We start from the raw sequence: 15,587 nt of genomic DNA, 5'->3' as shown, positions 1-15,587 counted from the left end.
TCAGATCAGTTCTAATTTTCACAGAGAATTTTGTAATAGCATTTCTTGCTTGCACAATCAGCACTCTTAAAAGTCAACAGCCAGTTTTCAGATGTACCTGGTTTGTGTTTCTACTTTCACTTCAAAAAGCAGAGTGCCAAGAATTGGTATAACAATGTACTGAGTAAAATGTGTTATTTATTCAGGAAATACATATGCTGTATCAGCAAAATGCTGACAGATTTCCTCACATCATTTTTCAACAGCAGAAAATTTGAGATCAGCTGTGAAACAAGATGCAGATATTTCTGTTTAAATGTAATTAATCTGTACTGCATGAACGAGAGATACGGTACAATCCAGAAACACAGAAAGTGCACTCAGCCTGAATGTACCATATGCTAAAACGCAAACAAAATAAATTCATTTGTCAAGTTTCTTTAATGCAAAGCCAGGCTATTTCAAACCAAACAAAGAACATAATTCTCTAGACAACTGCAATCAAAGATAAATGACTTATGACAAAGCTATGTTATCTAAGGCTAAAAAAGAGAATTAATTGTTGATGGCACTTTTATATAAAGTCATTCTTTGCAATACATTTAAAACAGACGGTCAAAAATGCAAAAGAAGGATTAAAGGGCACCAACTGGTCCAGGAGGATGGAAGGGTGTTTACCACCTTGGGTAATTGGATAGCTTTTGCCTCCTCTGCAAAGTACTTCTCCAAGTCCTCCTAGAGTGATGTATACTACCCTGGCCCAGCATCACCATCGAAAACTCCCACCCCAAGATAGGTGGAAAAGCAGCACAAGATTGCTTCTGAACTTGGATCTCCCACTGTGTGGTAGTAAGCTGAGCCATCCATCTTGGTAACTCTTGATTGTATATAGTGATATTCTGGGATATATTAAAATCATTTGCTCATAGAAAAGAAGGGAAGGAGAATCCTTATGTTGAGGCCACAGTATCTCCTCAGAAATAGGTAATAAAAAAAGATATCAGATTTAGGTTAGACTACGGGGTGATCTTTTCTTCAGCCATTCAAAATCAGCTTTGACAGTGCTGATATGCAGGGGAAACTCCTCAGCTATTACAATGTTTATATAAAACATACATTATGTCCACACAAATGCACTGGTCCATATTAAGTGCTGATTTACATCCCAGGCAATCTCATTTATCTCAGGGCTTGGATCAGACCTGAATTTGGTCCAACACTTCAGGATTATCACTGACATCATGAATAACACTGTACTGGCACAATCTTTAGCATAAACCCCACTGATCACATTCATTTTGCAGCTTACATAAATCATGTCAGCAAACATTTCTGCACTTATGCCACATGTATTATTTTGTTACGACTACCAGTGTGGCATTTACACTAATTTGTTATAAAACATTTGCTCTCCCTGAAGGTTTTTAATACTTTATTTACATGTATGTGTGCTATACAATTCCCGTTTGGTGATTCTTCCACTTAGCACTTGAGAGAAATTACAGAGCTCCCTTTTTATAAGGCCACTGTGCTTCATTGCATATGTAAGTCAATCACACAGGGTCATACACTGACGTTGATCAGCATGTACAAATTGCACTGTTGTCAGGAGGAGTTGTGCATGTAGATAAAGGGCAGTATATAGCCTGTTAATGTCGGACTCATCACTAAAAAAAAAATCCCTTGGCCGACCTACTCACTAATTTAAATGACTATAAATGAACTGAATTGAAGCCCAGTAAAAAACATCATTCTCTTAATGACGTCATGCACCTTGCTAAATGCTATTGGCTCCACAGACCCACATGATAGAACTGTTTATCAAGCTTATTTTTTTATTTAACTCTTACATTTTGCAAGGTATTACTGAAGCCACTTTCTCCCTGCAAAATCTGCACTCACTTCAATTCTTTTGAACTTTTCTATTACCTTGAGACAAGTGACCAGAGCGCTCAGTTAGCTCATGTGGTCAATTCTGTATATGATGTGGTCCTCAAGTGTTTAAAATCTTGGTTTCTGAACTTGCATTTTCAGTTCTTTGCAGGATACTTCATCTAAAGGTATTGCTGAGGTGTGTCTCTGGGTCCATCATGGATCCCAGGCCATTAAATATGTTTGAGCCTCTTTTGTAAGATATTTAATTTTCTTAAAATTGGTTATGAAAATCTACTTCTTGTCAAAACAATATGTGTCAAATGACAGAGATTGTGATCTAGTGTGTCTTTGTAGTGAACATGTCGAAGTCAAATAATATATAAAACGTAAACACTAATATTACAAAAACATCTCTCTTTGGCCCGAAACAATTATTAGATTCTGTGATATTGATTACTTAGGCACCTAAATCCTTATTTAGACACCTGAAGAAGGGGCCTGATTATTTCAGGCTACGGGGCATGGCTCACTCAAAGATTACTTGTTCTGTTCATTCTCTCTGAGGCACCAGGCATTGGCCACTGTTGGAAGATAGGATACTGGACTAGATGGACCTTTGGTCTGACCGAGTATGGCCATTCTTATGATCAGTGACTTCAGTGCTGCAAGTGCTCAAAATCAAGACATTTATCTAGAGATATTGATAATGGGATTGACATGTAAGTATACAGGATAATTGTAACCCCAGCTCCCTGGCTGTAACTAACAATATAAGAGCTTATAAGAGAGAACAAACTACTTTAAATGTTCATTTCAGAGGCCATATACGCACTGAGTTTCACAGACAACGAGAGCCCACCACGTACTTGAGTGCCTTTTCCATTTCAGTGCATCTCTCAGTTCATTCTGAGGACCTGTGGAAATGATTCTGCATATACCAGCCCTCACAGAGCTCTCACCCTGGTGTAAATCAGGAGTAACTTTTACATTCCATGTGTATAAAACCAGGGTCAGAGCTGAATCAGGCCCACAGTTTGTGTATACAGTCACCAATTGTGACATTATAGTTACAATAGTGTATAGTGAAGTTGGGCTGGGCTGGTCTTAAAGTTTGTAGAGTCTTAAACAGCCCTGCAGTTGTGGGGAGGAAGAAGGGAGTGTACCAGGTCTGCACAAGTCCCCCTAAGAGAGGTCATGGAATTAAAGAATGTAGGCGAATTTTTAAAGAGTTAACTTCATGACTAACAGCGTGTACAACTCGGGATTTTGTTACAATGAAAGTAAGGAAATCTCATTTTTTGGGGCATAAGCTGATTGCAACAGGGGACAGGAAGGAAGGAATTCCTCCTGCTTGCAGCCATTTACATTCCACAACTAGGAAGCTGAGTTATGGGAAATTTCCACTTTCCTCTGAAGCATCAGGTATTGGACTGAAACAAGATACTGGACTTGATGAACTAATGGTCAGATCCATTATTACACGTCCTAGGTTCCTATGTAAAAGCGCACGGCCCCAAGCAGTCACTTGTGGTGCTTGTATTTAAGGCTGGCCCTACAGATGAGGTTCAGGAGAGAAAAAAGAAAATCAGTTCTCTTAGAAACAAACATTCTGATATTAACATGAACTTCTACAAATGGACAAGAAATCCTTTAAAATGGCAGAAGAACCAATATACTTCTGAGACCAAAATAATCAATTATTTAATTCAGAATGCAGCAAATTACTGTCTTTAATAGCCAAGCTTTTGTGACTGTGTTCAAATGGAAGGTCTAATCTTGTTCTGTATGTATTTAGAGGAGATACTGAATAGTTAATGCATCCCAAGCAAGTATTTCAAACCACAATATGTTCAGTGATACGCTTTTGAAATATCAATAAAGGTCCAAATCGCAACCACTAGTGAGATTCCTTTCTTCAGTAAGGGACTGAATTTAACAAGCTTAGTGAATTCCATGCCAAAACCAGCACAACGCTTCATACAACCCATTAGTTGTGTGCTTTCATAAATCAATGTAACTGAAGATCTGGAGACTGAAATGCAGTAGTCACTTGCACCAGTCATAAACTACCGGTATTTCATCAGTCAGACAACAGAGACCACCTTCAGTTGATACTTCAGTGACAAAACAATGCTATTCACGTAGTTAAGAGTTTCATATCCTGAGATTAGTGCTGCCTTCTAGAAATGTAAATAAGCACCATCTAGTGACATTGTTTTCAAGTAACAGCTAATCTCAACAAGTTGTAATGTTCGTGTGATATTAAATATGTTGTCAAAATAAATGGCACACTTTTGTTTCAGGTAAAAATGTTCTAGATGTGATCCTTAGATCTACTGCTCTATTTCTGCCAGGGTTGCTAAGAGCTGTGTAAACTCTACACCATAAGAGTATGATCCTAAATGTCTATGCAATTTTTTTTATCAACTTGGTTCAACTAATTTCTCTAATGATAAAAAACCTACTAAAAACACACTAAGCAAAAACGACATTTAACCCTCCCTTTGGAGTAACACAAAACTGCCATTCACATTATCTTAAGTGAGGTTTGAGGTACTCTTGGAACAGGAGGAGGCACCACTGAAGTTGACTGATCCGGATGTACAGAATCACAGAAACATATCCAGTTAATTTAAAGTCCTATTGGAGAAAAATACACATTTCAGTATGACTTGTTTTCTAAGTACACCTCTACCCAGATATAACGCGGTTCTCGGGAGCCAAAAATCCCTATCGTGTTATAGGTGAAACCCTGTTATATCGGGGTAGCAGTGGCAGGGCTCCAGCAGTGTTTAAAGAGCCCGGGGCTCCAGCTGCAGGGCACCCCGGGCCCTTTAAATTGCCACCCGAGCTCCGTTACCGGAGCCTAGGGGTAGCGGCAGCAGGGCTTCGATGGTAATTAAAAGGGCCCGGGGCTCCCCACAGTGGCCAGAGCTCTGAGCCCTTTAAATCGCACCCGAGTCCCACTGCCGCAGCCCCGAGGTAGCAGTGGCAGGGCTTCAGAGGTGATTTAAAGGGCCCAGAGCTCCTAGCAGCAGCCAGTGCCCCGGGACCTTTAAAGTGCTGCCTGAGCCCCACTGCCGGAGCCCTGGGTTACCGCGCTATATGCGAACCCATGTTATATTGGGTCATATTATATTGGGGTAGTGGTGTAACTACACTGAGTGGAATCAAGAAGGGACTTCATTTGAAATTTTGAAAAATTCCTCATTTCACCCTGGCCAGTTAGCCAGTCCATTTGGAATTTGTAGGTATAGCACCAGTAGTCAAAGTTGCCTGCTCCCCTCATGGAAAAGGGGCCAAATTGTACTTACTATAGGACAGTTCTATATGAGGCTGTGGAGGTATTTGGCTGGCCATAGCATAAAGGCAACCAGCAGTCAGAGACATTGTGATAATGGTTTAGAAGGGATGAGAAAGAAGGCGCCCTACGAAAGTCTGAAACATCGGCCTTTTCACAAAATGAAAAAGTGAAGGGCCACTCATTTTAAAAACAACACAAGTGTGTCGGAGACAAAGACGTGCACAGTGTTATTTGATCTCTTTACTCAGTCTTTCAAGCACTTAATGTGAAAACCAAGAGGCATTGTATACTGAACACGCCCACTTACTTGGGCTTCCGCTCCTTATTGGGGAAGGGCTGCGACTTCGAGGTAACTGCAAGGCAAACAGCAAAGAGCAAGTCAGCAGACCAGGTTCAATAAAAGGTATTACGCTCCAGACAAGTATCTCAGGTCTTCTACATTCAGAAAATTTACACTGATGTAACTAAAAGAATGATGCAAAGTGGAACTTACACTAGCATGGATTTCAGAGATTTCATTGAGTTTAATGCCAGAAAGGAGCACTAAATCATCTAGTCTGATCTCCTGTATGTCATAGGTCATTACATTTCACCCTGGTACCCTGTACTGAGCCCAGTAACGGGTAAGACTAAAGCATTTCAGTCCTCAGAAGACTAAATCGTTCTGTGCCCCAGGCAGAGAGCAGGGGAGACTGAGGTGCTACCAATGCCTGCAGCCCCTCAATGACAGGGAATTGATTAAGTAGGATAAGCCCACATGATCCTATCAGGTGACTTGTGCCTTATGCTGCAAAGGCAGGCAACAAACAACAAAGTCTCTGCCAATCTGACTTAGGGGAAAATCCCTTCCCCACCCAAATCTGGTGATCAGTGGGACCCTGAGCATGTGGGCAAGACCCACCAGCCAGGCAACTAAAAGGAGGGTTCTCTATACCACCTTCAAGCTTAATTCAGCAAATTACCTCCTCTCATTCTTCTTTCATGACACCCACAAGAAGTGAGTCTACCAAGACATTGTTAATGATAAGGTATTTATTTTTATACACACACACACACACACACACACACACACACACACACACACACACACACACACACACACACACAGTGTGTATGTGTATTTATATATAAAAATAAACCACCTCCCCACACACTCCATTTATATAATATTAAATAAATACCTTAACAATAGATACACACAAAATATATAGTATAATTAAACAATTTTAAAATTAGATAGATAACTATTCAAATATAATTCAAAAATTGCATAAAAACTTTGCTGCTCACGCCCATAATCTTATTATTGTGAGCTCAGACACCTATCCCCACCTCACTGATTTGTTGCTCCTGCCTTCCATTAGAGGGTAAATTTAGACTGCTAATTCTAAGAAGCAGGGACAATCTGCTATTTATATATAGTGTGAGAGAGCCCTAAAATTCTTCTGGCTGGTTGTACTTGATAATTTAGGAGAGACTGGAAGTCGGAGAAGGTGGAAACTTGCAGAACTGGACAGGGAGGAGGGCAAATAATATACATAAGACCAACAATCTATCAATACTTTCATTAGTCTACACTTGATCTGCAATAAGGATAGTTTACCATACAGTTTTTCATTCACACACACACACACACACACACACACACACACACACACACACACACACACACACACACACACACACACACACACACACACACACAGAGCCATGTACAATATTCAAACATAGTAAAGGAAAATGTAATAGTAATACCATTCTCTGGGAAATCATCTTGTGCAGCAATTTTACATTCACCTTATGCAGAAGGTGGGCCCCCAATATATATACACACAGACACATACCATACCATATAAGTATGTATTAAGCACCAATAACATTATGTACAAATATTGTAATAGTGAGGTAGCCTAAACTCACCTATTGTGTAAGTCAGTGCTCCCCAACATTTTTCACCTGGTGGGAGCCAGACAACGAGCTACGGAGGACCGTGGCAGTGGACGAGCATCCGCCGAAATTCCACCAACAAGCAGCAATGTCAATAGGTGTTGCTGCTGAAATGCCACCAAGTAGCGTCATCCAGAGGCGTCACCGCCGAAATACCACTGATTTTTGGTGGTATTTTGGTGGCGATGCCTCTGGATGATGCCACTTGTCGGCAGCATTTCAGTGGATGCTCGTCCTCCGGCTAGTACGTGGGCACGCTTAGATGCCCCGGCATGCACCATGGCACCCGTGGGCACCACGTTGGGGATTCCTGGCATAAGTGAACAGGATTATGAAAAGTATCCCATAACTCCTTGCATTTGCTAAAGTACACATTTGCCTTAAGCAAATGGGAAATTTGTCAAAAATCAAGATACTTTTATTGTGTGTCTTAGTACAAGCTAGGGAAGTACCTTCATGGACCAATACCTCGAATGCGAATATCCAAAAGGAAGGAACAGAACAAAAAGTTAAGGAGCTTGGAACATATGGGTTGGATTTCAGTGATATATCAAAAGATGTGTAACTTGTAAAATCATCATATAAATAATGCCAGCAGAATCATGAAACTTTGGAAGCCCACCTCCTGCATAAGGTGAATGTAACATTGCTGCACAAGACGACTTCCCGGAGAATAGTATCACATAGAACCATTTTCCTTTACTCTGTCATTATTGGCTTAGAGCAAGAAACCTGACTGACATTAAATTATTTTGGCCACTTGAATATATTTCATAAAAAACCAAAGTGTGGTCAAGCAATTGACCACATTATTTATCAACAAATTTTACATATTTGACTAAAATGGTAACACAACACCTATTTTGCACCATGCAGAAGCAGATGTACGTAATGTACAGTATAATGCATGTAGCAGATGTAAGTATAATGCTTCATCTTATTCCATGCAAGATTGTCAATATGAATGCTTATTTCCCATGTTCAACAAGTGTGTATGGCTTGTAATGTTACTGAATGCCTAGATTCTGTTAATGATATTGAGTGTAAAATGACTGATGTGTTATACTGTACCAAGGTGCGGCTGGGGTTTGCAGAATGAGACAGAATAGGACTCATGCTGCGGCTTCTGCTTCTGCTTTTACTCCTGCTCCTGCGAGACCACTACAATAAAACACAGTACAGTATGACATAGATCTATATTAAGAAAAGTACATTCATTCAAACTAAATTTGGGAGCAACCTTACTTTGCTGAAGTCAAGGCTTAACTATATGAATAGAAGAATATTTCCCTAACTAAGGCCATGATCCTGCAAATACTTCACATGCTAATCTTTAAGCACATGAGCAGCATATTGAAGCCAATGGAACTACTCATATGTGCAAAATTAAATGCATGGTAAGGCTGACAAATCAGGCCCTAAATAAATATTGAGATTTGATACAAATAACCCTGCCTGTAGTAGAGTTGCATGAAAATTTAAATAGGATGACTTTCTTTAGCAAGTCCAAGGATACATACCAGAGCACCTCTCTTTGAGACTGCCTCTCCCTTCACAATAATAGAATCATTTTCCATCAGAGCAGGCCACACATGGTAGACCACCAAGGGAGCCGTAAAATCGGAATCATAGCTGCGACGGTATCTGTTCAAACACAGCAAAGAGGATATTACCATGTCAATGCTAAAATAAACCAGTGATGGCTACACTGGATAAGGCCAGAATATAGCTTGTAAATATGTTTCTTAATATTTCAATATTTCTCAATATTTCAAGTAAAAATGAAGTATAAAAAAGGAATGTACTTGTGTGAAACTCATCTAACATAGGCATATGTGGTCTGCCAGTGCCAATAGAAATTTTGTTACAATAATTTCTCACATCCGATGCACCCCTGCTTAGCCCAAGTGCAAGCAAGGGCCCTTCCATCACTGACAGGCAACATGAAGTGCAGTGTTTTGATAATCAATGCATATTGCATCTTCCTGGGACTGCTTGTCAAAAAATAAGATAAAAGATACAACAATAAAAATAAATTAGAAATAAATATTAAATGAACAAGATTGGTTTCCTTGAAAGAAGCCACCTTAAAGGATGGGGGGCACACTAGTTAGCAAGGCCAGATTTAGGATTCTGGGGGCCCAGCAAAGTTACCTTGGGAGACACCCATCCTTTCAATCTCTCCTCCTCCCAGTAATTGCTGCTCTTTTGCACATCCCCGACAAATCCCCTCCATCTTTTTTCTCCCTCCCTGACCAATGCCCACAGTCAGTTCCCCACCATTCCATGTTAAACATAGGACTTTCCCTCAATTTGAGGCCTTCTTCTATGAACCAAAAGTCTCCCCGATGTCATGGGTTTCAGGTAGGTCAATCACAGTAGCATCACAAAGTTACCCTCCATATTTAGTTTTGTCAGAAGCCACAGATGACAACAATAAGCTGTTCATTTTATGCCACAAGAGAAAATTTATCATTGTGTTAAAACAGTTTTGTCAGCACATTTGTTTATTGATACTTGCATATTATATATACACAAAGCTATTTACATCACACGTCTATTGGTGATATCCATATAATAAATTGCAGGCCATGTTATAAATTGCACTGTTCATGTACCTTAAAACCTCTGAGTACTTTCAAACTGCTGCAATTCTTCCTTTTTAAATAATTTAAATTTTAACATTTCTACTCCCAAAGTTACCCTGGTCTTAGGTGTAGGATGGGCAATGGTCAGTCCTGACTAAAAACATATTTAAGGTCTGGTATCTCATGATTCATGAGGGCTAGAAACAGGAGCCGTCTACTGTTAGGCACTGGAGAGTTCCACCTTTCCAGTGGGACACAAGACTTCTTCCTTGCCCTTAAAGATCCCGAGATAATGGCCTATAAAACAGTGATATTTTTAAGTCTAGAAAAACTATTTTGGGACTTTTTAGGGTTTTTTAAATGTATTAGTTCTATCTTCTGTCTCACTCCCTGGTCTTTTGAAGGCCAAACACATCTAGTTGCCTAAGAAAGGCTGATAACACTAAAAATAGTTAGGGGCCATTGCCCTTCTAATATAGTCAAAATAGCTGGCTGGTCAGCAGCTGGCTAAAGCCACGTCTTCTGATCATGTCTGATTTTGCTTTTGTCCTGCTGAAGCTTCACCTTCCTCTCATTCCTCCTCTCTCTCCCTGACTACTTCACCTGTTCCCCTCTGTCTCTCTCCAGTTTTAAAGTAAATATTTTAAGCCTTCTTGCTGTTGTTGCCTTCCTTTTCTCCCCCTTATTTAACTTTTTTCTCCTTGAAAGCAAATGTCCTTTGAGCTCTGGCCTCTGGTGCCTGCTTGAAAGGTCTCAGAAGTGCTCTAGAGTTTGCTATCAGTTCACACAGCAGCCAACTCTGAGCCTTGAAAGAGCCTTTAAACCCTAGTTCACAAAATGTTAAAGAAAATCCCATTTCTACAAAGGATTTTCACTTCTCTAAGAAGTGGCTTCTCCTTCCATACTGAACTGTGACAGCAAGTGATGATGGGGCACCAAAGAGCTCAGAATCCACAGAACAGCTGCCAGAAAGGATGTGCAAAGAATCCTGAGATTTGTGAGACCCTTAAAGGCAGGCACTATCTGTCAGAGCTCACTGGAGCTTTGCTTGTAATGAATTGGGCAAGTAACAATGGAGGAGGTAGCAAGAAGAATCTTTTTAAAACACTGGAGGCAGGGGGGAATTTGGCAGCGAGAGGAAGATTGTTCTTAATATTTTTAGTAAAGGTTTTATAATCAAATATACATTTGAGACGAGTTTATAGATAAAACTGTTGCCCTGTTGGTTGAAAAAGTGACTAATAAGTGAAATATATTGCCCAAAGTTTGCATATTTGCATACATATTCCACTATAACCCTTGAATTATCTACCAAATGTGCTACACAGTAGGGAAATAGAACTCAAACTAAACAAGTAACGTTTACCAGCAATCTTAAACCTTAATTTAAATAGGCTGAACTGGCTGAAGGATGGACTGTGTGGCCTGATGGGTCTTTTCCATCTCTAATTTCTAGGGCAGGAGTCTATTACTGAATATTTCAGAGTTCTTACTTGCTCTCATTAAACAGTTCTCCATCTGCACCAAATGCAATATCAAGGGGAGGAACCAAGGTCTGCATTGAAAAAGCTACGCGGCACAACTCCCGAATCAAACTGCTAATCATGATGAAGTCAACTTCTGGTGGGAATGAAATTTTAGGATTGATATTCATGGCACGAATTACTTCCTGAAAATAAACATAACATATCTAGTTAATCACTAGTGATGATGAATTTGAGCTTAACAAAGCTTTGTAGTTACAGACAGGCTGATACTGCAACACTTGACCCTCCTAAATTTCACTAGCACAAAACCCCCTTTAATAAAAGATACACAGAACACCAAAGATGCTGTCTTACATTATTTCAGGGACTATTACCTCTAAAAGATGTATTTCTGAAATGACATCACAATATCAGCATTAATGCTGACATCAGTCCTATGATTGGTATACTGATTTCAAGTGCAGTACAGTGTTTCCTAAACTACCACTAAAAGCATCGTACAATTGTTTTATTTTATTTTGCAAACACAGACACTACAGTCACAGATAAAAGTATATCAAACAGATATAAACACTAGCATGATATATTACTGTATGAGAAAAATGTATTGATACAACAAAATGAAATTAATGCCGTTAACTTCTCTCTAGTAAAACTACTTCAAAGTAAGATGAATTTCAGGTTTGTACAAAATATGAATAGTCTGGCTTTACATTGTCTCTGACTTACATTGACACTAGCTTGAACATCATATAGATCCTCATGGCGAACTATATAATCCAGGACAGTGTCTTCAAGTGATTCAGGCCCTGAGTAAGCTAGAGACAGAGTCTTTCTCACACGCATTTTGAATTGTCTGAAGGCCATCTTTGCTGCATGGAAAGACTCCTGCAAATGTTAAAACAGCCAGTTATATTTATAACCTTGAGCAAGAAAATAGGTTTGATTTTCAAACAATGGTCCAGACACATTCCCAGAGTAACCTCACTGATATCAAGGATAAATCTGGCCAAATGTCTGTATAGTTTCCTGAGGAGAAAAATTCTCATAGTAAAATGGTGGTGTTTAGAAACAATACACCTTAGGAAAGGTATTCTCAGATACATCACACTTGTTTTTAAATTCCAGATGACAAATTAGATTAGAATGCTTCGACTTCCCAGCTAGAATTTTCTATTTTTCCATAAGATTTCAACACTTGCAAAATCAAGTACTGCAGTTGAACACATTCAAAGATGTCAGTGGACAGGATGTTGTACTTAGAATCTTAAGCTCTATAGCATAACATGTCTACAGCAGTACACGTTGTCTGTTAGTAAGAGGATTTGTAGTTTGATTGTGTAATTTGGTTGAAAATTGCTAGTTTAGGGAAAAATAACACTTTGCATTTACACACCAATGCTTGCCATTAAGGCTTGGTGCTGAGCATTCACAAATCCCAGTGACATCTGTGGAGGCTGCAGGTGCTCAACCTCTCTCAGGACCATATCCATTAAGATTCTGCTATGGCTAAGTACTACATCAATTTTATAGAGGGAGAAAATGAAGCACAGAGAAGTAAAACAACTTGCCACAGGCGATAAAAGTGAGCTGTGGAAAAACCACAAATAGAATTAAGGACTCCTCTTGACTCCCAGTCTCCTGCTCTATCTGCCTACCTAGGTTCTTATATGACACCCAGAACATTCAGAAAACATGCATCTAGATATCTCATGTGACTTAATGTGAAGCATCATATGGATAGGTCTTAGTGGCTTGTAAATATTCATTTTTAAAACTAGTTTAAATGAAGTGGTGTGATCCAGAGTAATAATAATGGGCCCGGCAGCCAGGAACTGCCATGTTTTAGGGAAAAGATAAAAAGGATACTAAATTAAAAGAACTGAAATGGAAAATAGCAACAACAAAAAAATGTGTCAAGTGAGTCAAGTTGTAATCCAGCCAGGTTATATTATTTTTACACAAAGTATGTGCACAAACTGTAATGGAAAAAAAATACAGTAAACATTTCCTACCACAGCTGCAACATATATTATCCTCTGCACTATCTCCAGATCATCGATGTAAGTCCTCAGAAGGTTTTGTGCATCCAAGCGTTCTTGAGTATAAATCTCACTAAAGCGAGCCACCAGGTGGGCATGACGTGCAGCATTTGTAAGCTTGGCCCGGCCAGGTGAGCAGCTCCTGAGCGGAAGAGGACTAGGTGATCTACTTTGGCAGCGCCTTGGAGAAGGAGAGCGACTCCGTGCAAGTCTAAAAGAGAGATGAAAAGTCGTTTTAAGGTCACCTCATTACCTTTAGAAAGTTTTGGTCTGGTCTACACACAATGTTTATACTAATTTAACTATTTTGCTTAAGGGTGTGGTTTTATACTGATATAGTTAAAGATGTACAAGCCCCAGTATGGATGCTGTTATACCAGAATAAAGTTGTGTTTCCAGTATAGTTTATTCCCATAAATTGGTTTCTAAATCAATATAGTTAAAGCAGTTCCAAAAGTGTGTGGAGGGAAGCACTTTGTACTAGAGAAACAGAATTTTAAAAAGTAAAACTTTTGGAATTTGTACCTCTTCCATTACCAATGTATAGTGACTAAATGGCACATTTAGCAAACAGTCTTGTACTGGAATGGTGTGGTGCTCCAAAAGCCCTACAGCAAGAAATAATGTATTGCTTCTGCCCATAAGAAGTTTCTCAGTATGTTCTGAAAGGCTGTCCTTTTTGTACATTTCCTGAAGCTCAACATGGCTGAAATGAAAATGTGTGTGCATTACCCCCCTTTCTTCCTTCAAAATAAGTTTGGTGGAAACATTTATGTTGCTTCATTATAGGATGAGGAGGTTTAGTTTATGTTTCCTTTTCAATCTAAAACTATGTATCTGCAATTTCTCTTCCTCTTCAGTAGCAGCTCAACATGTTATCCTAGCTTAGGAGATTATAAATTCAGTTTTTGGTATGCTTCCTGTGTATGTTTTAAAGATTTGTCAAATTAGGGTCCATACCTGCTGTGAAGAACAGATTTTTGGGCACCCAGGATGGCAATCTCATCCTTTAGTATTTGAACCTGTTGCTCATAATCATTCAGACGATCCAGATTCCTCAAAGCGCTCTCCTCCTGTGCTTGAGAAGCCTTCAGACTTAATCAAACAACATAAAACTGGTGACAAGGGGCCCTTCTACCAATCTAAATGCCCTATTTATTAATCCATATTAAATACAAAAAGCTTTGTAAAAATAATAGGATGGTTAACTTCTAGAGAGAAACACAGGGAGCTCCATAGTTAGCAATGAACTGCAATACCAACCCAAAATTGTTTGTTCCCCCTTAACTGCTACTTCATGTATACAGACTCTTGTCATGTGACATGGGATATTAATTACCCTTATGTATTCCAGGACCATGTCAGGTGAACAAGATCAGTCTCTTTCCTCATTGTCACAAATTAATCAGAGTCTCAAACTTTCTAAAAAAGGAGTTTGGGGTTGTTTTATTTTTTACATCAGATCCTCCTCTTCCTCTCTCTGCAGGAGTACCTTGGCAAGATTTTTGGAGGCCCTGAATAATGATGTCACATGAAGCTGTAACCTTACTGAAGCCCTCCCTCACCCCAAAAGAGGAAGAAATAATGATGATTCTTAAACATTGTTAGATGCCCTGAAAAGCAATTTTATACACATTTATATTGCCCTTTACTGCTTCTTTACTATATATAGGAGATGTCTCAAAGTTTCCCCCTTTGCTTCTCCCCACTCCAAAAAACAAACAAAACTCTGAATGTTTTCTATGTCCTTCCTTCCCTTTCTTTACTGGTGAGATCTTCGGAGGGCTTGACTAGCGATACCAAATGAGGCTGCCACCTGAGCTGCAGATCTTTCTCCCTCCACTGGAGGGAGGAAAAGATCTACAAGTAATGTAAGAATGGCCACTGTGGCAAGGGCAAGAGAATTTCCTGCCTCAAATGAGGACAAGCTGCCCATAGTGTTAGTTTCCTGTGACCACTAGTCAAGTCCTGCAATTCCTACAGCAAAGAATTCCAGCAAAGAGAGGCAAGAGGGGAGCAGATATTTCTAATGAAATAAATAATCAGGAAAGAAAACTAGTGGGTTTTTTCTGGAGATGGGCGAGGGAGGAAAACTTTTATGCATCATAATCCCTTGACAGGGGGAATGTCTAACTCAGAGGGAAAAGGGGTTTAAAAAGCCAGCTAATAATTGACCAAAGGAGCTAACAAACAGGAGCAGCAAACCAGGGAGTTTTGCAAGGGCACGCGAGAGGCAGATACGTCTAACAAACATGCTCCTAACTTAGGCCAATATGACATCAGGGTATCCCCTCCCACTGAGGATACCCCTCCAGAGGAGGGGATTCTAGTTATTAGGAAAAGACAGATAATAGGGATGGGGGAG

The 15,587-nt window shown here is 39.6% G+C and overlaps 1 protein-coding gene across 4 annotated transcripts in view; it reads right to left on the bottom strand.

Moving 5' to 3' along the window:
• Nucleotides 1-401: 401 nt before the first annotated feature.
• The window catches only part of SPATA18 (spermatogenesis associated 18), a 42,481-nt gene continuing 27,295 nt past the window's right edge, over nucleotides 402-15,587 (bottom strand). For 2 of the 4 annotated variants that reach the window (XM_030564789.1, XM_030564791.1), the window contains 8 exons: nucleotides 14,183-14,317; nucleotides 13,196-13,433; nucleotides 11,910-12,068; nucleotides 11,187-11,362; nucleotides 8,626-8,749; nucleotides 8,177-8,266; nucleotides 5,466-5,511; nucleotides 402-3,406 (listed from right to left, as the gene is read on the bottom strand). In XM_030564789.1, coding sequence (XP_030420649.1) covers nucleotides 3,348-3,406; nucleotides 5,466-5,511; nucleotides 8,177-8,266; nucleotides 8,626-8,749; nucleotides 11,187-11,362; nucleotides 11,910-12,068; nucleotides 13,196-13,433; nucleotides 14,183-14,317 — 1,027 coding nt within the window. In that variant the 3' untranslated portion in view covers nucleotides 402-3,347. Of the gene's footprint in view, nucleotides 4,495-5,465; nucleotides 5,512-8,176; nucleotides 8,267-8,625; nucleotides 8,750-11,186; nucleotides 11,363-11,909; nucleotides 12,069-13,195; nucleotides 13,434-14,182; nucleotides 14,318-15,587 lie in introns of all 4 variants that reach the window. The other 2 variants (XR_004000682.1, XM_030564790.1) reach the window with 2 other exon arrangements.

Source organism: Gopherus evgoodei, chromosome 5, assembly GCF_007399415.2.
Source record: "Gopherus evgoodei ecotype Sinaloan lineage chromosome 5, rGopEvg1_v1.p, whole genome shotgun sequence".
NCBI classification, from domain to species: domain Eukaryota; kingdom Metazoa; phylum Chordata; order Testudines; family Testudinidae; genus Gopherus; species Gopherus evgoodei.
This window is presented reverse-complemented; position numbering and strand designations above follow the sequence as displayed.